Below are 27,863 nucleotides of genomic sequence, written 5' to 3'. Positions count from 1 at the left end.
TATTTGTTAATCTGTGAACTTTTTGGGTTTTTTCTGTACCGAAAGTGTATAATGGCTTTAAAGGCAAAGTATACCCTTGGTTTTTGGTATCTATTTGATTGGTTCAATCATCCATGTGAAACTAACCTGTGAATAATTTAGTTTCAAAAGGTGTTCAAGTTTTTGAGATACCGCTGGAAATCCACAGTAATGTCCACATTGAGACACCGACCATAACACCTCAAACCCCTGTTATAACAAAGACTTGGGTCAGGCCTTGAGCCTTGCTCTTGAAGGGGTACAGCAATTTCCCCCCGATATAAGGGGCACTTCTACGAGAAAAATTTAAAATTGTATTGCCAGGGCACTACAGCAAAAGCACCACAGAAATTTTCGCCAATACCATTGCGCAAGTGCAGACTGTTGAATGAGGTGCATTATGGGATAGATATGGATCAAATTTGGACACCAGCTAGACCACAATGCACCTAATTCCAAGCTTTGTGCGCGCGCTCCAGTATTTGCGACTAGGTTTATGGCAGCTACCGTGGGTGCCAGGGGTTATTTGGAGGCCTGTTTGGTTGTGTCGTCACTGCGTAGCACACTGCTGTGGGTCATCCTCAGGTTTCTCTTCAGCATCTCTCTCTGCAAGCGAATAGGTTTATGGCAGCTACCGTGGGTGCCAGGGGTTATTTGGAGGCCTGTTTGGTTGTGTCATCACTGCGTGGCACACTGCTGTGGGTCATCACTGCGTGGCACACTGCTGTGGGTCATCACTGCGTGGCACACTGCTGTGGGTCATCCTCAGGTTTCTCTTCAGCATCTCTCTCTGCAATCGCTTTGCCCAGCCAGTTGTAGTCTGCTCGCTTCGACTTCGATGTGGAAGATGACGACGTTGACGATTCAGATGATGATGAGTTCTTCAGGCCACCAATCTTCTCAACGTACTTGGTCCCGGTCGAGTCGTCAAGTCGTGATTTCTTTGCGACGGTGACGTCGTTTGTGTTTCGCTCTGTAGATTGGGAAAGACGAGAAAGAATCGAGAAAAAGTCAAGCATCTGAAAGCACACAACTTCTTGTGACAAGGGTGTTTTTTTCTTTCATTATTATCTCGCAACTTCGACGACCGATTGAGTAAAAATTTTCACAGGTTTGTTATTTTATGCATAAATATGTTCAGATACACCAACTGTGTCTTTAATCACAAGTTACCACTTACATTGGAATTCCTAAGACTATAGAGACAATTGCTATGTCAAATGGTTTGGGGCAAGCCTTTGCATAGCAATCTCCAGATGAGCAAACCCTGGTGCCACTGTACCCTACACATTCATTCAGAATTGTGTATACATGTACATGTACATGTATTTGTTCACCGTCTCATACGTGACTACGCAAAAGCTTGGCCCAAATCATTTTGACACAGCAACTGTCTCTATAGTCTGAGGAATTCTAATTTTAAGCAATAACTTGTGATCAAGCACATCTTTGTACCAGACAATATTTAAATCTAAAATGCAAATTGATTATTGTAGAGAAATTTAATGAAAGTGTAATTTGACCCCTAAAAAAGAATGTGAAGGGGATTGTTTCTTTTGGAGAGCGCTACGTACCCTTCAGAGGAGAGGACGTCACTGACTCGCTCCTCTGTGGCGCCCTCTTGAGGTGACTGGCCAAGGAGCGCGCCTTTTCCTTCCAGTATCTTGCATCTTGTTCAGCATGAGTTTTCTTTGTACTGAAGAAATGAAAAGAAATTTAATAAATGATTTAACAATTTGAAAATGTGAATAAAATGTTGCTTGTAAATTGCCTTGTGTAATGTCCTTAAAGGTAGTGGACACTATTGGTAATTACTCAAAATAATTGTAAGCATAAAAACTAACTAAGTAACAAGTAATGGAGAGCTGTTGAGAGTATAAAACATTGTGAGAAATGGCTCCCTCTGAAGTTTTCGAGAAAGAAGTTATTTTTCACTAAATATTTTGATTTGATTTTGAGACCTCAGAATATGATTCTGAGGTCTTGAAATCAAGCATCTAAAAGAACACAACTTCGTGTGACAAGGGTGTTTTTTCCCCCATTATGATCTCTCACAACTCCAACGACCAACTGAGCTCAAATTTTTACAGGTTTGTTATTTTATGCATACATGTACACGTATGTTGAGATACACCAAGTGAGAAGACTGGTCTTTGACAATTACCAATAGTCTCCAATGTCCTTTAATAGACAAACAGAACCTTATGAGATGAACATTAACTACTCACACTTCATCATGGTACTTAAGATCTTTGTACTCCAGTTCCTTTTTAGTCTTCTCCAGTGATTTGGTTAATTTATAGTTCTCTGCCTTGACTGCAAAGATCGCACAGCTTTCAATGATGCCTGAACCACCGGTTGCTTCCGGTCGCCTCTCTTCGATAGAGTCCGACCCTGGTGTGCTGCTGGAAGCTGAGGGTGTTGGGGGAAAAGGCAACGGACAATGATGGTTACAACATGGTTTAGTCAAAAGATATACAATTTACCTACAAAACTATTTTTTTTTAAAATAATTTATATCATTAAAATGCTTTTAGGAAATTATGATGTAAGAATAATAAATTATTAATAATTGTAACAGTAGGAAATCATGAAGTAACAATAATATATTATTAATGATTGTAACAGTAACATTGACTAATAAACTACAAGGGAAAACTACTGGGTAAATGTTTTAACTAATGCGATTGAACAAAGAACAAATTACTAGCGCAGGATTTGAAGATACCTTAAAAAAAAATTAAAGGTGGTCGAAAGTGCAAATTCCCAAAAGCCAAAGGAATTCAAAGTAAAGGAAACAATATCAATAAAAACACTAAATATAATACAATTGATTCTGTAGGCCTCATAACTAAATCTAAGTACTATACAAAACACAAAAATGCAGTGCACTTATAATATAAAAGAGATAAAAAATGTACACAGGCACCAATGTTAAAAATCACTTGAAATGGGAAAGAATTGCATTAGTAATACATTGTGCATGGAAATCACAAAGTTTAAAATCTTGACTCAAGTGGAAAGACAATAATGTACAGGACAATAACAAATTAGGCATGAAACAAAACACTTCAATAATGAACTAAAATTGTGACGACAATTAATGCAAAGAGCTGGACCTGTAATAAAAAACATCAACAATAAATAATGATATCCACCATAAATGATTCCAATGGTGCATAAAAAAACAAAGAAAAGACAATCAGAAAAATCATTCATACACGACAATGTACGGAAGCATTTAAAATTGAATTTTGAATGACATTATAAATATAGTCACAAGATTAAAACAGTTTTTAAAACAGCCACTACCTAACCTTATGGAAACCAAGGACAAAACAAAAAAGGGAAAACAGAAGGTCTCCATGGGGGAATTCTAAAGACTGTGGTGCTCCACAAGGAATTCTGTGTACATGGGAGGTTCTTAACTACATGGACAAAGGAAAGAAACAAAACATGTCTTTGCATGGATGCACAAAATAGAACGTGTGTACATGTGTACACACAATTGTTGCCATACTTTTAACACACTCTTTTTTCTTCTTGGACAGAAGTACCCCTCTCCTTAAACCTTTGAATTCTGTATATTATTCCCAGAATCCAAAGAAGACACAATAGGAAAGAAGGGGAGTACACCATGCCACATATCAACCAAGGCTTCAGCCAAGATTCGATAAAAGAGGGTCAACATTTTCCTGGAAATTTTAAATAATGGGTGTCCAAATTGTTCACTCACTAATAATATTGCATTGTAAATGACTGATAAAACAGAGTGTCCAAATTTAAAGCAAGGTGTTCACAAAAGAGTAAGAGACCCCTCTGGCTATACTACTTTGTCAAGCAAAATGACAAAAAGTCTTGCTTGTTTAAAAACATTGAGAGGTCCAACTTTACCTCTTTGAGATTGCTGACTCCGCAACTTCTCCACCTCCTTCTTGTACTGCTGCATCTTGGATTCTTGGTATTTCAGTTCCTCCTTCATGGACACTAGCCTATTTAGAGTAAAACATTATTTTAAGTAAAAAGAAATACATGCACTATAATAAGCAGGGATGTAGCAGGCTGTTGAAAAAAACCTAACCGAACAAGGTTGGCAAGGCATGTAGCTGTGACATCGCAAAAAGAAAGTACTTTAGCATAAGGAGTTTTGGATGGATTCCAGACACCTAGATGGAAATAGGGTTTGTTTCAGGAACTGGTCTAGTTCAACTTACTTTCTCTCCAATGGATCTGTGCCTCGCAGGAGGTCTGTCTCAAGCCGGTTAATGCAAAGGTTCTTCTCAGCGAGCTCCTGCCGATGTGTATTCACCAGCTCATCAACATCAAGCTTAGCACTGTCAGTCTGTATTAAAGAATAAAGACAAAGCGTGTTGTTTAGATTATGACCTCTTTGTGTCCGTTTGCATCATGTAGACTTTGCTACAAATGGCCCGTGTATTGACAGAGTAACGACAAAGGGACCAGTTTCATACAAGCCAAAATTGAAACCTTGCTCGCCGAGTCAACCAAAAACTTGGACCCAAGTTTTTTCACTAGCCCGCATGTATTAATGCACACAATTTTTAAAGCGTAAAAAATAAATAAATGAAATAAATCACGAAAGTAAATTTTCAAAGCATTGCCTTTTTTTGGAAAAATCTTATCACCTTGAATTCTGCCCTTAATTATACTTTGTATCACCAACAACCATTTTGGTGTATTTTGATGCAATCTTTCGGCCAAAGGTGATGTTGATGCTTGAATAGCCTTAATACAAGGACGTGTACATTGCATGAAGTTTGGCAATTTCATCCAGTGAAACACTGGGTGAAGTCTTTAAATACTTACCGTGGCTTTCTCAAGCTGTTGTCGCAAACTTATGATCTCCCCTTCTCTCCTCGTTATTTCCGCCTGAAGATGCCTGTCCTGCTGTTCTTGATCGCTAGAGTGAGCTGCTTGCAACCTCCGGAGCTCTGCCTCTTGAATCTTGAGTGAATCTTCTGACTCTTTGGTCGTCTGCTCCTTGCTGGCGATGATTCCTTCCAGGTTTTGGATCTTGGCCAGCATGTCACTGTACCTGTCCTCCTGCCTCAAGGCAGTGTGGTTCCGCTCGTCGAGCAAGGCTCGCAAAACACCCTTTTCTTCATCATGTTTGGCGACGGCTGCCTCAAGCATCTTGGTGCTTTTGCTTCTCGATTCCAAGACGGCTTTCATTCTCTTGAGGTTGGTCTGCTGCTTTCGGAAGTCCGCTTGGAGGTCAGCATACCGGTTCTTGAATTGATGGAGCTCTTCGTCAGCCTCATCTAGATAGCCCTGCAAAGTTGTGACCTCTGCATCCAGTTTTTGTTTTACATCTTCCTGGTCAACCCTCTTCTGATCATTGGCTGCAACCACCCTCTCTAGGTCTTGCAATTTTGATTCCAGCTCGGAGCAGTTTATCTCCCTGGCTCTCAACTGGTTTTCCAGCTCTTCTAGGTAATTCTGCAGCTTGTATACTTTAACATTTTGCTCTGCTTCAGCTTTCGACTTTTCCAGGTTCATGTGGGTATTCGCTGCTAAAACTGATTCTAGATTCTGTATCTTGGATAAACATTCCATGAGGTTTTGCTCCTTGATGCGTAAATGCTCTTCTTGATTCTGAAGTAAACCATGAAGACGGTGAATTTCACTCTCTTTCTGGCCCTCATGAACCATCTGGTCCCCTTTTGTGTCGTTTAGGAATTTCACTTCTCTTTCAAGGTCTCTTACCCTGAACTGTTCCTGGGAGAATTCATTTCTCGCACTCTCAAGATTTTCCTCCTGCTCTTGCAAGACTTCCCGAAGCATCTCAAGCTCGCCGTCTCGCCTTCTGATGATCTCAGCCGCCTCTGCAGACTGGCTGCTCTGTGAAGCTAGAGCAGCTTCCAACTCCTGCACTTGGACTGTTCTACTGTGTAACTCTTCCTCTATCATCGCAAGATGTTCAGAAAGTGTTGTCAGTTTGTTTAGCTGCTCTGCCAGTAAGATGTCTTTGATTTTGATGTCTTCACAGGACTGATCATGCTTGGATGCTTCCGAAACGATCCTCTCGACCAACGACTGGTTCTCTCGTGTCAAACTAGCAACACGATCCTCCAAATCTCTAACGTTGCTCCTGAGATTCTCTTCTTCTTCCTCTAGTTTGACTCTCTGTGAGGCCATCTCCTGTCCTTGCTGTTCAATGACTGCAGTCAAAGTGCAAATTTCGTCTTCACTCTCTCGTTGTTTCTCATTGCTAGAAGACTGAAGCAGCTTCCCTTCCAGCTTCTCACAGAGCTCTTGTGTGCGAGTTAGTTTCTCCGACAAACATACATTTACTTCCTTCAATGCATCTAGCTCTTCTCTAAGATTCAAGAGGTCTTTTTCTTTGGACGAATCCAAGTCTCTCTTGCTGGTAACATCATGTCGTAAAGCTTCTTCTAGACCCACTACTTTGGCTCTGAGATTCTCACAAGTACTTTCAGCCTCTGTCAAAGCTTGGGAGAGATTGTCATTGACTTCTGTCAACACCTGAATCTCCTGATCCACATCTGGCATTTCTTTGGTGGTAGGAAGCTCTCTTTCCTGTAGCTGGTTTTCTAGTTGCTCGATTCTCTCAACAAACGCAGCAATCTTGGCGCTATTCTCAGTATTGTCTTTCGTTTCCTTCCCAAGATCTTCTAAGAGCTCATCCAAGACTGCAATCTCTTGGTCTTGGCTACTGACGGTTGCATTCAGGGTCTCGCAATCTTGCCTTAGGGATGCCTCAATAACTTCAAGTTCATCGATCCTCTGTTGAAGAATCTCTGCCTGGGCGGATGATCCATCCGCAAGCAAGCCTAATTCTTCAGGGGAAACCTGTGTGGCCTCCTCAAGCACAGAAACAGCTGTGTGAATCGGAGACTCCTTATTGTACTCTTCAGTTTGAACTTGCTGGTCGATTCCCGGTTGCACAGCCGCTTGATCTTGGCCTTCCATGTAGCCACTTTCTTTCACAACACCACAACCTTCCAAGTCCCTCAGTTGGCCCTGAAGCTGCTCCACCTTCTGCTCGGCCAGAACGGCTGCTCGTACAAGTTCAGACTGTTGTTCCTGTAGGTTGTCAAGCTTCTGGTTCTTCTGTCGTAGTTTATCCAGAAGTTCATCGACGTCTTGTTGGTACTGCGCCTCCAAGACCTTATCCTTGACACTTAGTTTCTTCTGGAGGTCTTCTATCTCTTTGTGATGCTGCACTGCCAGTGTACTCTGTTTCTCCTGAAGCTCAAGTCTCAACTCATCAATATCCCTCTGGTACTGGGTCTGTAACATTTGAAAATAAAGGCATTTCGTAAAAAAAAGGAAAAAAAAAAAGAAGACAATCATTCACTGTTATTACAAATTCGTCCATGCTCAGTGTTTGCAATATTTACAATGTTTTTGCACTGATGGGACTAATTGTAAATGAAATAGCAACAGTTTTACAGGGCTTGAATTTAGGGGGAAAATTCACAATTTATACTAATAATTTGGGGGGGGGGGGCTAATCGTCCTTACTCGCAGCTAGAGCTGAATTGCGAAGGACGCAGCTACAACGTGTTCGAGAAGCAGGCATGCAAGGGCGCATTCAGCTGCCAGCCACATCAACCCATTATGACCACGGAGCACAACCAAGATCGAGTGTTTGATTTTTCCATGAGGGAGGAAAACCAGATAGTCTGGAAAACCCTCTTGGCACAGGCAGAGAACCAACGCACAACTCAACTCACATATGGCCCCTACCGGGAATCGAACCGGGGTCACCTTGGTGAGAGGCGAGCGCTTTACGCACAAGCCAACCGTGCCACCCTTACACAGTATTTACTGGACCAGCATTTATTTTTCAACACCAGCATGTAATGAGAGGGAATTTTCTACACAGTTTTAAATGTTAATTGTATTTTTGAACTAATTTTGAAAGATATTATTTCACAGTGAGGTGGTTTTAGTCAATTGAAAAACACAAAACCACTGGACTTGTCCGCGGTCTAGTGTTGAATTTTGAGCACTGCTTTTACCTCTTGTTCCCTCATAACTGTCATCTCCATCTCAGTGAACTCCTGAAGTTCTTTGAACTCCTCCTCCTTGGCCTTCAGCGCTTGTTTTAAGTTGGTCATCTCATCTTGGCTGCAAAGATTAAAATGTTGCAGGATCGCATTACTTGATCAATTCTAACAAATCTTGTTTCAATTAGGGAATTTCAAGCCTCAAATAAGAAGACTTGGGGTTGATTTCACAAAGAGTTATGACTACTTCTTACTCGTAATCTTGGCGTGATATCCCATCATGGGACTTTGCCGAGTAGTAAAGTAGAAGTAGAAGTGAAGACTAGTCCTAGGAGATATAAAAAACGTATGGCTAGTCCTAAGTTATAGCCTCACGCAATCATTAGCTGTGTACAAAACAGTGCGATATTCCCTCATTTTGCAAACCAAAACGTTAGTGCGCACGCGCTATGTACAATTTACATATTTCATGGGAAGGGTCTATTATTAAAACTTTGGGGACCAAGTCGGTCGATACACGTGAGCCCTGCACAGTCTATGGTGCTATGGTGTTATCTTGTATTTAATAAACAGTTCTTAATTAATAGAATTATTCATTGAAGGTTTTTTTTAATTCTTAGTAGCTGCCAAACTACATGAGTTTTAATAAAAATAATAGAAGATATACATGGCGAATTATGCATGAGCCTCTATGCGCAATACAAAACAATGAAAAAATCAATTGTTACAGAAGAAAGAATGACAAAAAAAGACAATTTTCAGCATTTTTTTTCCTGTGAGATTGAGCCCTGGTTCTAATGAGCAAGTATCAATTTGTTTGCAGCAAGTTTGTGTGACTGGCAACTTAAAGCCAATGGACACTTTTGCAACAGAACAAGACTAAAAGTTCACAGATTTTACAAACTTACAGGATTTACAGAAGGTAATGGTGAAAGACTTCTCTTGAAATATTATTCCATACAATGCTTTACTTTTTGAGAAAACATTAAAACAATTATCAATTCTCGATATCGAGCATTTATTTATTTTACAGATTTATTTTAAACACATGTCATGACACGGCGAAACGATGGGGAACAAGGGTGGGTTTTCCCGTTTTCTTCCCCCGACTCTGATGACCAATTGAGCCTAAATTTTCGAAGGTTTGTTATTTTATATAACATAGGGGTTCATTTCACAAAGAACTTAGGGCTGGTCCTAAGCTAGAGGAGTAACTCCCCTTAACTCTAGATAAGATTAGTCCTTTTAAACTTGTTGTGAAGTCCACCCCAGCACCTTTAAAAGCAATGGACACTATTGGTAACTACTCAAAATAATTAATAGCATAAAACCTTTCTTGGTAATGAGTAATGGGGAAAGGGTGATGGTATAAAGCATTGTTAGAAACGGCTCCCTCTGAAGTGCCATAGAAAGAAGTAATTTTCCACGAATTTGATTTCGAGACCTCAAGTTTAGAACTTGAGGTCTCGTAATCAACCATCTAAACGCACACAACTTCGTATGACAAGGTTTTTTTTTCTTTCATTATTATCTCGCAAGTTTGATGACCGATTGAGCTCAAATTTTCACAGGTTTGTTAATCTATGCATATGTTGAGATATACCAACTGTGAAGGCTAGTCTTTGAAAATTACCAATAGTGTCCACTGCCTTTAAGGAAAAGCAAGTCTAGTTTGGGGCAACTTACAATTGCGACATCTGTCTGGACAGCTTGGTCTTCTCCTCCATGATGTCTTCACAAAGTTGGACAGATCCCAAGAGGTCAGACTTTGTCCGCCTTGCCTGCAAACAAAAATGAATTGTTTTTTTTTATTTGTAATGAGATTTCACCCACTTCAGAGTGAGGGCTACACTTAAACTGATTAAAGCTATCAACCCAAATCAATGGGAGCCTTTCCAACGCTAGGTGGCAGCAGACTTACTGGGTAAATTTCTATTGGTTACGTAGTTCTGAGCATGCGCATAATTCTGAGAACAATGGCTTTACCCGGTAAGTCTGCTGCCACCTATCGTCCCAGAAAGTCCCCTCTTGCCACAAGGGTTAGTTGCCACCCACTCTTTGGGCTGTAACAGGAATATACCCGCTTCACAGTCCATAAGGATGTAGGTATGGGTATCATTAACTAGGTGCCAGGCTGGTAGAGCAGAACGCACTACCTTTCCAATTTTTTATGAAGCAAAAAAAGTGCCTTGCTCAAGGGCATAAGTGTCATGACTGGGTATCAAACCCACACTCTGCTGCTGACAATGCTAGAGCTTGGGTTCGATGAAATAGACCGCTCAGCCACAACATGTACAAGACTGTTGAGAAGATCATCACAAGATCAAGAATTCTGTGGGAAAAAGATCTCTTCTAGGTATAGATTGAGCACCCAGGGTCCAGCGTTGTTTCAAAGATTTACAGGGGGTGGAGGTTGCATTGTTTCTAAGATCTACAGACTCTCTGTTAATTCTGTCAAAAAAATGTTGATGGTGCAGGGCTCTAAGTTGAGGGAAAGTGCAATCTCTACTCTCTACCCACACTCTGGTGCCGACAATACCAGAGCTTGGGTTCGATGACATAGACCGCTCAGCCACAACACAAACAGAAAATTAAAGAATCCTTTTGTACCTTGACTTTCCAATTTTGTTCCTCCAACTCATCAGCAAGGGACATGGCTCCATCATCACTCTTAACACGATCCATAGATGGCCCTGCTGCCAAGGCAGCCTGGCCTTCTTGGTCTTCAAGAAGTCCAGTCAGCTCAGCGATCCTGGCGATGTGATGGTTCCTCGTTTCTTCTGCTTCCTTGCCTTGCTCCACCAGGCAGAGGTTCAAGGTGTTAATTTCTTCTTGTCGAGCACCGAGTACCTTAGTGAGCTCTGGGCGAGAAATCAGTGCAAAAATAATACCTTTTAAAATCTCAGAGCTGAAACATTCTTAGATGAATGATGTCACAGAGGGCAAGGGCAGCAGATGAAATTCAAGAATGGTAATTTTTATTACTTCTTATCCCAACATGGAAAGAGTGGTTGATTATTTTTTTTTGCAGAATCAGGGCAGCTCAGAAGGCCGTTTATTTGCCGATCCTGTGAGCAAAGTGTACATAGATGTTCATTTTCCATTGTTTCAGCATTATTTTACCCTTTAAATGATTCCAAAAAAGAGCTAAGATTAATCACAACTGTGTACCATAAATGCTACGCAAAGTGTGACTCAACACTACAAATCACTACAGCAATGTTAAAAACTCATTTTAAGATGAATCAATAGCGCTTTGTGAAACAACCCTTGAGTTTTATAAGCCCTTCAATATAAAGGCTGTAGCTCCAAAACTTTTAAACTGGACACAAAATAGAATGGTAAGTTAAAGGCACTGGACACTATTGGTAATTACTCAAAATAATTACTAGCATAAAACCTTCCTTGGTAACAAGCAATGGAACCTTTGGGAGAAACGGCTCCCTGTGAAGTAACATAGTTTTCGAGAAAGAAATAATTTTCCACCAATTTGATTTCAAAACATTTAGATTTTGAGGTCTCGAAATCAAGCATCTGAAAGCACACAACTTCGTGTGACAAGGGTGTTTTTTCTTTCATTATTATCGAGCAACTTCGACGACCAATTGAGCTCGACCAAATTGAGCTCGACCAAAGTGAGAAGACTGGTCTTTGAAAATTACCAAAGGTGTCCAGTGTCAAAGAATAAACTATAAACTCCTGTAGCTTACCTTTCACTTGGGTAATTTGTAAAGCATTCTCCTCGGTAGATGCCAACAGAATTTGTCTGTCCTTCATCTCAACTTTCAAGGCAAGGAGTTCCTGCTCTTTACTTAGAAGTAAATCTTTCATATCCTCCTGCTGCTCACGCTGAGATTCGAAAACTTCCTCTTTGTTCTCCAGCAGTAATGCCATGTGAGTGTCACGTTCCTGTAGCTCTCCTTTCAGCGCAAAGATTTCTTGCTCGGCCTTTTCAAGCGACTTTCTCAGTTGATCGTGCTGTGCCGTAAGATCCAAGACTTTCTGCTCATTCTGAAGCGATGACACTGAGCGAACTTCATCGTCTTCCAGTTGGGCTTTTAATGACACGATTTCTTGCTTGGACTTTTCAAACAAGTTTTTCAGTTGATCATGCTGTGCCGTCAGTTCCGAGACTTTCTGCTTGTTTTCTAGCGACGACGCCAGGCGAACTTCGTTTTCTTCCAGTTGGGCTTTCAAAGAAGAGATCTCTTGCTCGGACTTTTCAAACAAGCTTGTCAGTTGATCGTGCTGTGCCGTAAGATCCAAGACTTTATGCTTGTTTTCCACTGACGACGCCAAAAAGCGAACTTCATTTTCTTCCAGTTGGGCTTTCAACGAAGAGACTTCTTGCTCTGACTTTTCAAACAAGTTTCTCAGTTCATCGTGCTGTTCTGTCAGATCCGAGACTTTCTGCTCGTTCTCCAGCGATGACGCCAAGCGCAATCCATTTTCTTTCAGTTGAGCTTTTAATGAAGAAACTTCAAGCTCGGACTTTTCAAACAAGCTTCTCAAGTGGTCATGCTCTGCTGTCAGATCTGAGACTTGCTGTTTGTTCTCCAAAGATGGCGTCAACTGAACTTCATTTTCTTCCAGATGAGCTTTCAATAAAGAGTTTTCTTGCTCGGACTTTTCAAACAAATTTCTCAGTTGATTGTGCTGTTCTGTCAGATCTGAGATTTTCTGCTCGTTCTCCAGAGATGGTGCCAACTGAACTTCATATTCTTCCAGTTGGGCTTCTAATGAAGAGATATCAAGCTCGGACTTTTCAAACAAGTTTCTCAGTTGATTGTGCTTTGTTGTCAGATACGAGACTTGCTGCTCGTTCTCCAGAGATAGCGCCAACTGAACTTCATTTTCTTTCAGTTGAGCCTTCAATGAAGAATTTTCTTGCTCGGACTTTTCAAACAAATTTCTCAGTTGATTGTGCTGTTCTGTCAGATCCAAGATTTTCTGCTCGTTCTCTAGAGATGGTGCCAACTGAACTTCATATTCTTCCAGTTGGGCTTTTAATGAAGAGATTTCAAGCTCGGACTTTTCAAACAAGTCTTTCAGTTGATCATGCTGTGTGGTCAGATCAGAGGCTTTTTGCTCACTTTCTAGCGATGATGCCAACTGAACTTCATATTCTTCCAGTTGGGCCTTCAGTGAAGAGATTTCAAGCTCCGACTTTTGAAGGGAGTCTTTGAGCCTGTCTTGTTGGTCTAACTGTAACTGCATCTTCACCTCCATAGCTTCTTCCTCTTTGTCCCCCGCAGATGCTAAGAGAAGTTTGGTTTCCACTAACGTTGCCCTTAGAGACACTACTTCTTGTTCTGAGTGACTGAGGGCTGCTTCGAGCCTTTCCTGTTGATCCATGGCCTCTTGCTGTTTCTCTTCAGCCAACTCCTGCAGGCGATTCGCATCTTCCAGTTGGGCCTTCAGAAGCCTGACATCTTCTGTCAATGTACTGATTTGCTGATCTGCATCCTGGGTTCGGCTTTCACTAGCAGCCACTTTCTCCTCTGAGAGACACAGGGCATCTGATAGCTGACTGACCATCAGATTTCCTTCCTCTAACTCCTGAATCTTGGACTCCAACCCTTGGTTCTTGGACTCCAACGCTTGGTTCTTGGACTCCAACGCCTGGTTCTTGGACTCCAACCCTTGGTTATTGGACTCCAACGCCTGGTTATTGGACTCCAACGCTAGGTTCTTGGACTCCAACCCTTGGTTCATGGACGTTAAGTCTGCCAACTGCTGCTTGGCCAGTTCCCTACTATCCATCACCTCTGATAAGACAGCTATGTTTTCTCTGAGAGTAGAGACTGTATCTTCAAGTGCAAGAATCTGCTCCTGCAGTTCATTATTGGCTTCAATGAGGGCCTCGGACTGTGGTGTATCGGCAGCGTTTGGAGAGTTTATCTACAAGTAAAAATGAGCAAAAAAGTATAGCAAACCAGGTTTCTTTAAGTAAATAATAATGAAATAGTTCTTATAAAGTGCGTTTTACAATAACGTTATCACCAGGGACAAAGTATAAATAATCAGGGAAATTTTCAAAATGGTTCATGAGAACATGGAAAGAAAGTTTAATTTAAGGGAACTTTCCACAGAATCAGGGAAAGTTGGCATTTCTTGATTGTGTTCTTTCTCTGTGACATTCGATATTCCTAAACATAATTAGCTGTGTCTCAGACCAATGCAAAGTGGACAATATTTGAAATCTGTGCTGGGCAGCATGCTGGGCAGCAAAATGTATTTTGCTCAGAGTGCTGGGCAAAAATTGTGAGTCCTGGGCAGGGCCACCCAGCACCGCCCACAACACTGTCCACCACTAAAGTAATCCTGGGCAGGACCCTGCGGTCCAGCCAATATAATACTTACCTCTGTCTGACTATCAGCATCCACTGTGGCCACGCCAAAGTGAGCAAAGTGGACATGTGCCTCCCGTCTTTTTCTCTTCTTTCGTTGCGTGTTGAGAGGGACAGCAACAAAGTCGTCCTCCGTCTCTTTCTCCATCTCCATGTCCTCCCAGAACTGAAATTGCTTCGTGTTGGAAAACTCTGTTGAACAAGAGTATACGGCCCAAATGTAATAGCGCTGCTTTTATAGGCAGTAGACACTATTGGTAATTAGTTAAAACAAGTTTTAGCACATAAACTTACGGTTCCCTCTGAAGGAACATAGTTTTTGAGAAAGAGGTAATTTCTAACTCAAATATAAAAAGATCGTAGGCATGCAGTCTTTTATCAGGCATCTGAGAGAACACAAATCTATGCAACAAGGGTGTTTTTTCTTAATATGTACATTATTCTCTTAAAAATTTCATGACCCATTGAGCTTTAAGTTTCACAGATTTTTTTCTTTTATGTTAATGTTGGGATAAACCAAGTGAGAAGACCGGTCTTTTTTTCAGAAAAAAAAACCAAGCCCAGGTTTATATTGTTACACTATTGTATTCTAACTTGCCTCTTGTCACTGGGCATTGGTGGGCTAGTTTGTCATGATATAGTAATGGCATCTTGCGCGTATATTTGTCACTCAAGTGGACAGGGTTTTGATGAGCCCATCCAACAAAACTAGCCAAGGGTGGGACCACAACAGTAATTGGTGTCCATAAGTTAACTTATTTTATCCGGAAGAAGGGTGTCGTGGTCGTGCGGATAAGAGCACCAAACGCAAGCTCTGGTGCTTCTGTGTGCAGAGTGTGGGTTTGAATCTCAGTCGTGACACTAATGCCCCTGACAAAGACACTTAACTATAATTGCTTCTTTACACCCAGATGTAAATGGGTACCTGTAAGGGCAGAGATGGTTCTTGTGATTGATTTAGCCGATTGATTGATTTTTTTGCACAGGTGCTGTACACTCCCCTGGGAGCTGAGAAGGCCCAGTGACCATGGGCTGTAAAGTTGGAAGCACTTTCAGACGCGGTGTGAAAAGCACACTTTAAAAACTGGTTATTATTATTATTTTTAGAGGGAAGGTACTCGTATGGTAATTACTCAAACAAATATTAACTTAAAAAAACTTACTTGGTGAGCTGTTGATAGTATAAAACATTGTGGGAAACGCCTCCCTCTGAAGTAACACAATTTTTTAGAAAGAGGTAATTTCTCTCTTAAATAATAAAAGACTTCCAGCTAGAAGTCGTTTATTCTTATCTGAAAGCACACAAATTCGCCCAAAAAGGATGTTTTTTAAAATCATTTTCTCACAACTTCGATGACCGATTGAGCCAAAATTTTCACAGGCTTGTTATTTTATGCTTATGATGGGATACACCAAGTGACAACACTGGTCTTTGACGATTACCAAACGTGTACACTGCCTTTAAGTAATAAAATGAATAAAAAACATGACAAACCTTCACTTTCGACAGAGGAGACCGATTCCTGCGGAGAAGCATCAGCATCTGACTGGCGCATCTCCTCGTCTGGGGATTGTGACGACTGTGTCGTGTTGTTCTCTGGAGAAGACAATGGCAACGTCTCCTCTGGGATGTTGGAAGCCAGTTCCGATGGGGGCTTGTTGGGCCTCAAGAGAGGGAGAGGATTCGCCATGCCGGGGCACCAAGTTTGACGACGCTGGAGGGTATAAGAAAAGTACAAATTTATAAGGGTAATATCAACTTTGAGGCAGGCGATTGTTTTTTCCCTGACACCCTGGAAATTTTCTGATTTAGCTTGGAATTCACGATGCAATACCCAGGCCTGATACTTCAAGGAGGAATTGAAGGCGCTTGCCTCCATGCCCCCTGGTCATTGTCTTGGTGCCCTTAAAATGCTCCAGTAGAATTTACAATTTCTTCATGGGGTTGTATAACATCTTACCTGAACCTTACGTGGAATACACAACTATTGTCTTTCAAGAGACATGAGACCTACAGATTCTATTGTAGCGGCGGTGCAGATCGACCGGTAGGAGGCGCCAGCACGACCCCCCTTCAGAGCACTGCTGGTGGCCCAAGCAGGCTGATCGGTGAATCTGCATGCCAGAGAGGGCGTTCTCTGGCTTAGGCCTTGTCTCTCGTGTAATTTTAGTAACTTGTTGAGTGTAAATAAAGCTCCGAAACGAGGACAGAGAAGCCAGTTAATGGTACTTTATTGTGTCATTAAACTGTGTGCATTGCAACCCTCGGTCAATGCTACACTATCATAGAGTCACTTACACGCAACTGATGATTGCCAAGTAGGCATGAAAACATGTTATTGCTATGGAACTGATGATTGCCAAGTAGGCATGAAAACATGTTATTGCTATGGAACAAAGAGTATCTGAAAAAGTATTCTCGCGGTCTTCCCCACTAAAACAAAATCTCCTGACACATTTGTGAATTGGTTCTTCTGGTCCTCTTTCAGTCGCCAACAAACCCGGTCAACACAGACAAAATACGAACATAATACCAAGACGCTATTACCCCCAACCCATTAAACATGTAAAAACACTTTTACGGTTTTCTGATGATCTCAAGTCAACAGTTTTGTAGTGGCGCAGTACTGAGCATGTGTAAGCATGCTCAGACTCGCAAAAAGGGACTTTCGTGTCCGCTGCCCCCAGCGTCTCAAAGATCTACTCTTGGACAGCACCATCTTTTTTTATCAATCAGGTACATTACCTTATACTTGGCTTTGGTGGTCTCGTTGGTCGGCATGATGTCACTTATGCCGGCCCCGCCTGATACTAGGATCATCTTCTGCAGTATCTTAATCTTCTGCTCTTGTGTCTCGTGGAGGCGGGTTTTCTCCTCAAAGAGCTCACCCTGCTGTTCCAGCTGTTGGTGAACACAAAATCAACTGTTATAATTACAAGTTCATAAATAAGTTAAAGGCACTGGACTAGGCCTGGGCGAATTATTCGAATATCCGGTTAATGGCGGATAGGTTTTCCTATCCGTAACCGCGAATGCCTTTTTTTTCTTCTTAACCGGATATCGGCATAGGGCGCGAATAGCTATTTATAAACCAGATAGTTCTGTAATTACAACCAAGTAACCGGATATTCTTTAATATCCGAATATCCGCGGACGTCGGGCGACAACTGATAAGAATATTTTGTCTGAATCCTTATGAAACTTCTAATAAGACAGCATAAAACAGCATAAGTTAAGTATTTAACTATGCTTACCTCCGTGAAGAGTTTAAACAATGACATTTCTGACGTAAATTGTTCAAAGATTACGAAAGTTTTCCTTCACGTAGAGTCAATCACGATCAAAAGAAACAGCAAATCGCCATCATTAAATTAGATCCGGTTATTTTTATGAATGAATCGAGTGACACTGTCTAAAACTAATATCAATCCGCCCATAAGATCTCATTCACCTTTTTTTTTTTTTTTTAATAGCGTCAAAAAAACTATTCGAATATCCGGTTAATTTTGGATAGTTGGCCAGCGGTATCCGAATACCAAAATTTCACTATTCGCCCAGCACTACACTGGACACTGTTGGTAATTACTCAAAACAATTGTTAGCACAAAAACATACTGTTGGTCAGTATACAACATTGTGAAAAATGGCTCCTTCTAAAGTATGTAGTTTTTGAGAAAAAAGTAATTTCTCAATTCAAAATATTTGAATTGAATTTGAGACCTCAGCTGAGGTCTCGAATTCAAAGCATCTGTGCGACAAGGGTGTGTTTTCTTCCGTTATTCTGTCTCAACTTATACGACCAATTGAGTTTAAAATGTCACAGGTTTGTTATTTTATGCATATGTTGAGATATACACCAAAGGTGTCTAGTACCTTCAAGGTGAATGGACAGAAAGTGTACATTCATGGATAGAATGTACTGACCAAAGGCTGATATGTTGTAGTCACAAATCTACACTTTATTCTCTGACTTAAAACCTGGGGTGGTGAGATTGTACACCACTGAGTATGAGGTTGGCTTTACACATAATCCGACCTGCCAACTAAAAATCTCCAATTGTCTCCCAATGTATAGACAAGGACCATCTGACAGAAAAATCTTACTTAGAAGAAACGGGTTAGCTACCAACCAACATTCTATTTATGCCGATGCCTCCCATGACAATGCCGCATTCCTTTTTTTGATTAGCAAAGAAATTTGCTGGGGAAAATTTTCTGCTCAACAGCTTTATGAAATAAGGCCCCAGTTTTACTTACCTCTGAAATTTTTCTCTTCAGTTCTTGGATCTCCTTTTTTTGGCGCTGCATCATGGCCTCGTCCGAAACTACCTCATTCACCTCCGGCTTGTTCTTGATCGTTTTGGCTCTGCTGGCAAACTGTGAAGATAAATATTGTGGTTACAACAGATGGTTCGATCGTACAAAAATGAAAAAAAAAACAAGATAACAACAACCTGGCCTTAAAATAACTCACGCAATTGCCGCGAAGCCCCTGTGATTTTGCTGCGATGCCCATTGCAAAGTTTCAATGCAAAATTACATTCATCTCATGGAAGTGCCTTTTACCAGAGGGAAATTCCCCTTCAAGAGCAAAAAACCTGTGAGCATGAAGCCCTATGTTAAAATTTATCTTTGGTTTGAAAAGCCCTTCTCTGCAATCTGGGGCGTTATTATACATGTATGGTTATATCACAATTTCTTTAAGAATTTGATCTTAATTTTTTTGTACACAATAATTATTTTTCTAGAAAAACAAAAAAACAAAAAACAGAATTCCGATTAAAAACGCAGAAATCACATCCCTGAAAAAGTCACAACTGGTTTACATACCTGTAGAGTACTGTGCGTCTGCTCAACAGATATCGGCGTGACCGTGCAAATAATGGCCGTCTTTGCATTCCCTCCGAGGGACATTTGTAGAATCCTCGTCAGCTTAGAGTCCCTGAAGGGAATGAACTCCGCACCCTGACTCAGTTTGTTGATCACCATGGCTAGGACGTGGAGACTCTGGTTTATCTTACAGGCCTCTCTCAGGCGGATACCGTCGGCTTTAGTCTCGTTGGCTCTCTCCGAGCCAGCTAAGTCGACGAGATTCTGAAAGTAACGCCAGAAAGTATTGTTGGGAATGCAAGTGAAACGTCAATCATTCTATTGGTACCTCGTGTCCTAGACTAGTTCCCTGTCTTTATCCTGATCTTACAGGCCCAATAATTGTATTTGATACAATGGTTTTATTGGTTATACATGATGTGACTTAAGCTTACCACATAGCTGTGTTATGAGGTGATGTAGTGTCAGCTTGATTTAGCATTCGTATACATGCAGCATACGTGTGCATAATGTTGTGTACATTATTGGTATTGACTGCAAAGCTCGATGTGAAATGAATGAATGTCAAAAGTATATCTGGTGTTATTCACAAGCCACGAAGTGTGACATCAGATGTTCAGACTACTCATGTCCTTTTGTTTAGCTGGATTCTGTACGAGACACACACACACACACATGGCATAGTTTGGTCTCTATTTCTCTCAATGCTAACTTGTACTCTGGTTGTAAGAGGCTACATATTTGTAAGAAAACCTCCAGTGAGCAATTTTAAGCTTTAAATTGTATTGGTGCACGGGATTGATTTACTAATTTTGGTTTTTACCCATACACCAATGTGTGTTAGCACTGTATACTCAGTACTTTCCCCCCGAGTCCTGTGAAAAAATATCACAGGCATGTTACTCGGGTGGGATTCGAACCCACGACCCTTACAATTCTAGAGCAGTGATTGGTTTATGTTGAGATATTCATTGGTGATGTTGTTATTTAAAAAGTAAGTGATGCTGATACTTTCAATAGTTGGAGTTCCTACTTACCAAGTGGGAAACCTTGACTGCCGTGTCTACTGATTTCCTGGATGGGCTTGTTTCTCTTGATTCAATGATCTGTTTTGGTTTAAGGGAACAAAACAGATACCTTTGTGAACATCTTCTTTCAAAACAAATCAGACTTAGAAAATAAAACGAAAGAAAAGAAAAAAATGAAAAAAAAAACAACACAGAAACAAAACAACAAAATTTGTAATCTCAATTTGATGTTATTGACCCAATAATATACCCGACGTCATCATCAGAACAATCTTGCATGCCCCGAATTATTGGGCAATGTCATTGTGCGTTATTCAGAGAAGTGCGCATTTAAGGCGTCGCAGTGTTTACACGAAAACCTATTGCCAACCAAAATGGTGAGCATGGCGCAGGGGTCAATAGGCAGATTTTCATAAATTTAAATGTGAAATCGAACCCTTTAATAACCACCTACCATGCGAAATATTGTATGTGAGCGACTGCTACGTTCATTCATGTCTGTCTGACCAAAGTGGCGACGTGCTGTTTAAAGGAAGAACAAACAAAGAGAGAGAATATTTTAGACAATCCGTTGAAAGTTTTTTAGATAGAGATACAATCATGACGAACCAAAGAGCAAACTGATACTTCACGAAGGCATCGCAATTGCCTCCATGCATTTGGTCATTGCCCTGGTGCCCTTTAAATGCTCCAGTTAGAAATTTACAATTTCCTCAAAGGGTGCCCTTTACAAAGAAAAAAATGCCTTGGTGTCCTTGCCCTTTAAAAAATGAAGCATACAGGCCTGAAAGAGCTTGGTCATTCTGTGAGATATGACCTTATTTGCACAGGTAATAAAGATAGGCGCGCAACTGTAGTTTGTGAAACAGATACCAAGTTGAAGTTAATCAGCTGGGCACAATTTCATAGAGTTGCCGCTTTTAAGCTGACTGGTCTCCTCCTCATTTCTGCTAAGCAGAACATTGTTAACCATTATTTTCATAGAGTTGCCGCTTTTAAGCTGACTGGTCTCCAGCTCTTTTCAGCTTAGCAGAACATTGTTAACCATTATTTTCATAGAGTTGCCGCTTTTAAGCTGACTGGTCTCCTCCTCATTTCTGCTAAGCAGAACATTGTTAACCATTATTTTTATAAAGTTGCCGCTTTTAAGCTGACTGGTCTCCTCCTCATTTCTGCTAAGCAGAACATTGTTAACCATTATTTTCATAGAGTTGCCGCTTTTAAGCTGACTGGTCTCCAGCTCATTTCAGCTAAGCAGAACATTGTTAAGCAATATTTTTTTGCGTAAGCAGCTCTATGAAATTGGCCCCTGGTGCATCAATTTTCCCAGTAAAGAATCAGATTTTGATGCATTTAGAGAGATTTCAGGGCCTAATGCATTGACGTCATCGTGTAGCCTTCTTAAAGTCCATGTGAACTTTGTTTACAATAAGTGTGACCTTGTACATTCTTTGGGTATTCTGGCAGGCAAGATACTACACTGGTCATATGGGATAGTTGACATTTTGTGTCATAATTTCCAAATAAGTCTAAGAGTTATGAAAATAAAAGCTGGACAAGTTTTGAGATGTGCCCCCCATTCATCATACCAAAAGTTGATAAGAATTAAACAGGGCCATCTCCATCAAATATAAGATTTGATGTTTCCTTCCATTGAGTTGTGTAACAATCATGCCTGCAGGAAGTCCAGGCTTGGTGGCTATTTTGTAAACATGTGATGTCACAGGTCACATTGTCTATAGAGGTAAAACAATGTAAACCCACACCTATACGTGTTTTGACCTAAAGGTGAGGGACAACCCTACTCAAATAACGTCATGTGCATAATAACGTCTCTAGGAACCAATAATGTAGCTACATGCAGCAGCGTTTGGGACTGACAATCTTACCTTCTCCTTTCTTTAAGAACTGGAGAACCTCGCTGACATTGGTCACAACTTCCTCCGTCAGATCGTGGACAAACACAGTTTTCTGAAGCAAAAGTTAATAAATAAAACACTTATAATAATAATCATCAAAGTTTTAAAGCACCACATTGGTTGTTTCAGTTAAATAAGGTTATTTTTTGTTAACGTATTTAATGAAAATTGTTTCAAACAATACTATGGTAAATTTAGTTTCAACTGCAAGTTACACAAAGCACAGAGTAAATAGTGCCTACCCTACATCTGTTTGAGGATAAACCAAATAAATATTTCATATCCCAGATGCAAATTTCATTAAATGTAACACCATGTGATCAGGGCTCAAATTTTGGTAAAATCCACAAACGCAGGACTTGTAGCTCAGAATTGTTACTTTTGACCAGGTTTTTTTTTTTACAGGACCAGAGTAAAAATGAGATGAATCGAGAGATGACACTCTGACTGCCACAGTTGGAGATGCAGACATGTATACTTTGTTTTGAAAGGGCAAAGGTACCAAGATACTTTTCGACTTGGTAAAGGAGGGCACCCTATGTATGTAGAAATTGTAAATTTCTATTTGAGCATTTCAAGGGCACCACCAGGGGGCGTGGAGGCAAGCGCCTTCATTGCCCACGTGAAGTATCATGCCTGGAGATGGTCTCATACAAGTAGTGTTGGCCATCCTGTCAGTCATCGTCAGACGATAATGAAATAATTTACTCACATCATTCTCCCTGATCTGTAGTGTCTTCTTCTCAGAACTCAGGAGATCACTCAGTCCCTCGTTGTACAACTCCATGTAACTCACTCGCAGGAGAAACTCGCGGTTTGACGTCTGCAAGATTCAACAAAAAAACACTGGTGATTTTCTTGACAGATTTGATTTCCAATGAACCAAGTCTTTGTGCTGAATAGACCATGTGAACTTTGTTTACAATAAGTGTGTCCTTGTACATTCTTTGGGTATTTGGAAGGCAAGATACTGCACTGGTCATAAGGGAAAGTTTAAATTTTGTGCCATAATTTACACATAAATCCAAGAGTTATGAAAGTAATTTCCAAAAACAAATCATAAGAATGCAATCTCCATAAAGTATCTGATTTTATGTTTTCTTCCATAATAGGCTAGTGAACAAATAATGCCCGCAGGAAGTCTAGGCTCGGTGGCTCTTTTGTAAACATGTGATGTCACAGGTCACATTTTCTATGGTTCTGAATGTTATCAGTGAGACTAATGACTGCATCATTTGATAACTTGGCAAATGTTGGTATGCATCTAAGGGGCAATGCAAAATGAGCACCAATTAGGGGTTGTCATGGATGAGCATGCAGTCTGGTACCTTAAGCTATGGGCCGGCCCAATTTGCTTTTAAATCACAGAAGTACTATTTGAGCTAGTTTTATAGTGCTTTACCTACAGGCGTCACAAACTACTTTTATCATAATTTATTTCCAGAAAGGGTTTTGAAGTTTTTGAACTATGAGACCCATTTATGCACTTGTAATAGTTTACAAAGTGCTTACAGTACAGTGTATTCAAAAGCCACTGCCAGAAACTCCTGGGCAGGAAGTCTTGAATTATTTGTATGTGCATTAACACAACACACCTAGGAGACGGCTTTACATCCTATAATAAAAAATAAAAAAACAGTACATATAATAAGGGTTGGATGTCTTGCTTTTAAAAGACACAAGTGTCCAGACTCTTGATCAGAAACACCAGAGATCGAGTCCAGTGCACCTGACCACTCAGCTACAACACGCCACAAATTAAATGAAAGCTCTACTGTAGATGCCTCTCTGGCTGAACACCACAGACATGGAGGGAACTCACATTGTCTATCTGAGTGAAAATATCCTGCACCGCACGTGGGATGATGCCTGGGCACATTCGATCCCCCATCATGGTGTAGGTCTTACCGCTAGCCGTTTGGCCGTAGGCAAAGATTGTACCTGGGAGAAATGGAAAGATACGAGTATAAACATCAGAGTTCGTCGTTAAAATTTTTAGTGAAAGGCCAGCAGAACCAGTTAGCTTGTCATTTCACTAGTCCATCAGCTTTTCTACAAGTCCATTCTATAAATAGTGATGCTTTGCAGCACTGAACTAGCCATTTGGATCACTCGCCACTTGGAGAGACTTTTGACTGGTCAATAACAATATTTTAAGATATCAATATAAACCACAAGGGAAACTGACTGGGTAATTTTTGAAATGATTTTTGGGGTTGAATTGACTAGAGTGGGATTCGAACCAACGACCTCCGGATTAACGTGCCGATACAACCATGGAAGCGGTTAATCCGGAGGTCGTTGGTTCGAATCCCACTCTAGTCAATTCAACCCCAAAAATCATTTCAAAATTTACCCAGTCAGTTTCACTTGTGGTTTATATTGATATCTGAAACAAAAAGTCGCATCCCCGCTATCCAGGTTGTATCGTAATTTGGGTGTGATCCCTGGCTACACGGCAGTTAACGGTTGTATGGCTTCTGACTGGCACCCCCGAACAAAGATATTAACAAAATAGGGACACCGCCAATATAGGGCTAGATAGCTCAGTTGGTAGAGCGACGGCACGTTAATCCAGAGGTCGTTGGTTCGAATCCCACTTTAGTCAATTCTTTGTTCAACCCCAAAAATCTAAAATATTTTAACTGACATTTGGTCAGCGAAGTTTTACCAAATTTCTTCTAAGTAAGAAATATAGCATAAATAGAGAGAGAGAGGTAGCCCATGATGAACAAGTCAGTAATTGAAGATGAACATGACATTGAAATAAGAAGACTATGTATTAATGATCTTACCATTAACACCATCCATAGCTTTCTCCAGGATAGGAAGAGCAATCTCCTCGTATACATCGTTGGTTGTTTCAGAAGAGTTAAAAACTCGGTCTGTGGGAAACAACAGCAATATGTATGATATAACTTTGATTTTAACTTCACACCGATCATGCCGATGTATAATAAGCACCGTACAATCGGAGACTTTTGGACGGTCCCTTTTTACAGTTCTGCGCGTGCTCAGACCTAAGGGCCCAATACTGAGCATGCGAGCACACGCTCAGTGCTGCAAAAAAGGACCATTTTGTCTGCTGCCGCCAGCGTCTCAAAAATCTTCCATTGGTGCTTTCTTAATCTGTCAGAGAAAAAACAAAACAACCATAAATTCATGACTTTTCTTCGAGTGGTTGTTTAAAATAAAATAAAAAATTTCCTGTGAAACTGTCTCAGAAAAAAAAAGAAGCTTCTTCTCATGAAGATTCTGGTCTTGTAAAATAAATTCTGGTCTCAGTAAACATTTGGAACAAGCCTTTCAGTCTTTTGGAAGTTTACCCTAAATATGAGCCCTGTAACCTGCTCTCTCTCTCTCTCTCTCTCTTACCAAAGGCATAAATCCTGGACACTCTGCCTCTGCTGTCCAGCTGAGAAATCTTGTTCGTCTCTGCTTTCCACTGTGGCTCAGCCTCCACATTCTTTTCCCTGCAACAGAAAACAATTTTAAACACATTTTAGTGTATACGTGTACTTGGTTGGTTTTCTCTGCAAAATGCCACACATAAATAAAGCACAATCAGATTTTTTCCCTTCACCTTTCCAGTGACTACATGTAGTCAGGGAAACCTGTTAGCTTGCCGTCTAACCTGTCCACCAGCTTTTGTATTAAAGGCAGGCCAGTGGGTATTTTTTTCTTAAACAGGAATATTTTTCAGCACTGAATTGGCCGGCAAGATTACTTGGAAAAACTATTGATTGGTCCTTTTTCTTTTTTCAAACTAGCATTATGGTAGTGTACCGACTAAATTGGAGATTGTAGGCTACTTAACACATTACTGGTCTTTTGTAATGCTGCCCAATCCCACCATCTTTGTAAAGTTGTCTGCGTACCATTGAATAAAACGGGTCAGAGTACTTAAAATTCCTGTTTCAAGCCTGTCAAAATGCCTGCATCGATTTGGTTGCGAGAAAAAGAAATGGCTGCACCACGGTGAAGTAAGGGTTTGGGGACAGGTTAAAAATGGCAAAATGGTTGAACCAGTTTTAAGCATCCTAAACATTTAAATAAAGGTAGTAAGTGACGTACCGTTGTATCAAGGGCCGGACACGAATCGCAACATTCACGTTATCCATTGTTGTATCACGGTTGAGGACCACTCAGCACTTGTCGCACAACCAACTAGGCACTAGTGTACTAGTACATGTACCCTTTGGAGGAAAACAATGAATTGGTTATCAAATAACACATTTTGAAAGCATGTGCCATTGAAAAAAAAGAGGGCAAAAGCGAACTAACTAGGTCGTTTGTTCAAATTACTTGGCTTGGCTTTTGACACTACTCTTTTGAAACTTCAAAAGCTGTTCATGCATACAGCGCACATAATATGCACTTAGGGCCAAAACAAGTCGAAGGATGGCCATAACCATGGTAACGGGGGCCTCAGCATGGGGCGCGCACAGTGTCAGAAGGGGTGGGAGGCCGTACTGTATTGACTTGGCGCATGGGGGTTGAAAGAGTTCGAAATTCTTATCATTATTAGCTACTAAATAAAACTACTAAACTATCAAACCGTTTTTTGTGTAAGTATACAAACGTTACTCTATTTTTAACCACTTGAGTGACTCTTCGAGGTGATACTGATATAGTTTGGTGCCAAGTATTTTAGTCAACAAAAGGCCGGTGTCGAGTTTGTATGGTGCCGACATTCTTGGTGCCGAGTTAGCAAGGATGCAAGGTGCCAAGTTTGCAGGTGCCGAGTAGAGTTTGCGAGGTGCCAATGTCTGGTATTCCCTACTGGGTCTACCAACAAAAGTCTCTTGCTAACCAAATTTCTTCTAAAAAACAAAAACTAAAGCCAGGAAACAGTCAACTTTTTTATAAAATATTATTACTTTAGTTTATTGGAGCAGCGTTACTACAAAAAAAAAAAAAAAAAACTAAAACATGTAAAAAGTTAGTAAAAAATAATAAAGACTACTTTGGTTTTACTGTTTGAGTAGGGTTCTACAGCTAGTTCGACTTCTAAGTTCTAGGCCTAATTAATTTGGGTAAAAAAAATAAAAATTATTTTTTAGTTTACTGACTCTCTGCTGAGTTGACCGTTTGTGGCTCTTGTCTTGTCCTGGGGATGTTGTTCTCAAATAACGATTATTGTGGGACACTAGAGTTTAAATTTCGTTCGCCCGAAATAGTAAAAACTTTTAATTTCAAAACACAATTTAATTAACGCATGAAATCGAATTACAATTTGAATTACAAACAATCATTCAAAATGTCAAAGTCACATTCACAACAATCAAAAAAACATTTTTTTTTACATCCGGCATTCCACTCCTCCTGAAGTTCTTAGGCCTCCGTATCAAGCATTTTAAACGCTAAATTAATCATTTAAATCAACCTTCTCTTGAATTACCTGTTTATTTGGTGCACAGATGTCTGAAAAGACATGAAATCAACGCAATTCGTAGACAACGGCCGGCCGCGAAACACACAGTTGGATTCCTGGCGATGTGTGGTTTTTAAATTTTCCGGCTTTTCACATGATGACCTTTGAACCACGGTCTTTTTTCATATCCTTCCGCGTCATTTTGTGTTCTTCTTTTTCAGTTACAAATAAAAAATAATTGTACATATCAATCATTTTACTTTTTGAACATCCCTGGTGTTGATAATTTTCTTTAAAATATGAATTAATTAATAAGTTAGAACGAGATAAGGTATTTATTTTATTT

At 40.5% G+C, this 27,863-nt stretch overlaps 1 protein-coding gene across 1 annotated transcript; it reads right to left on the bottom strand.

The window, feature by feature from the left end:
- Window positions 1-27,644, bottom strand: LOC117287911 (centromere-associated protein E-like). Its single transcript, XM_033768536.1, has 24 exons — window positions 27,545-27,644; window positions 26,218-26,339; window positions 25,519-25,616; window positions 24,939-25,028; window positions 23,966-24,084; window positions 22,856-22,966; window positions 22,114-22,195; window positions 20,679-20,746; window positions 20,234-20,302; window positions 19,197-19,460; window positions 18,624-18,743; window positions 17,112-17,267; window positions 15,861-16,080; window positions 14,379-14,557; window positions 11,726-13,916; window positions 10,626-10,876; window positions 9,702-9,796; window positions 8,028-8,136; window positions 4,846-7,293; window positions 4,233-4,360; window positions 3,913-4,010; window positions 2,247-2,430; window positions 1,593-1,714; window positions 1-991 (listed from the first exon to the last, which is right to left on the bottom strand). Exons 2-24 carry the CDS (start codon window positions 26,262-26,264, stop codon window positions 753-755), a joined length of 7,488 nt encoding a protein of 2,495 aa, XP_033624427.1. The 5' UTR covers window positions 26,265-26,339; window positions 27,545-27,644; the 3' UTR covers window positions 1-752.
- Between the last annotated feature and the right edge of the window lie 219 nt (window positions 27,645-27,863).

The sequence above is a fragment of the Asterias rubens genome, chromosome 3 (genome assembly GCF_902459465.1).
Source record: "Asterias rubens chromosome 3, eAstRub1.3, whole genome shotgun sequence".
NCBI classification, from domain to species: Eukaryota; Metazoa; Echinodermata; class Asteroidea; order Forcipulatida; family Asteriidae; genus Asterias; species Asterias rubens.
Note: the sequence above shows the minus strand (reverse complement) of the source record. Positions and strands in the feature narration are given on the sequence as shown.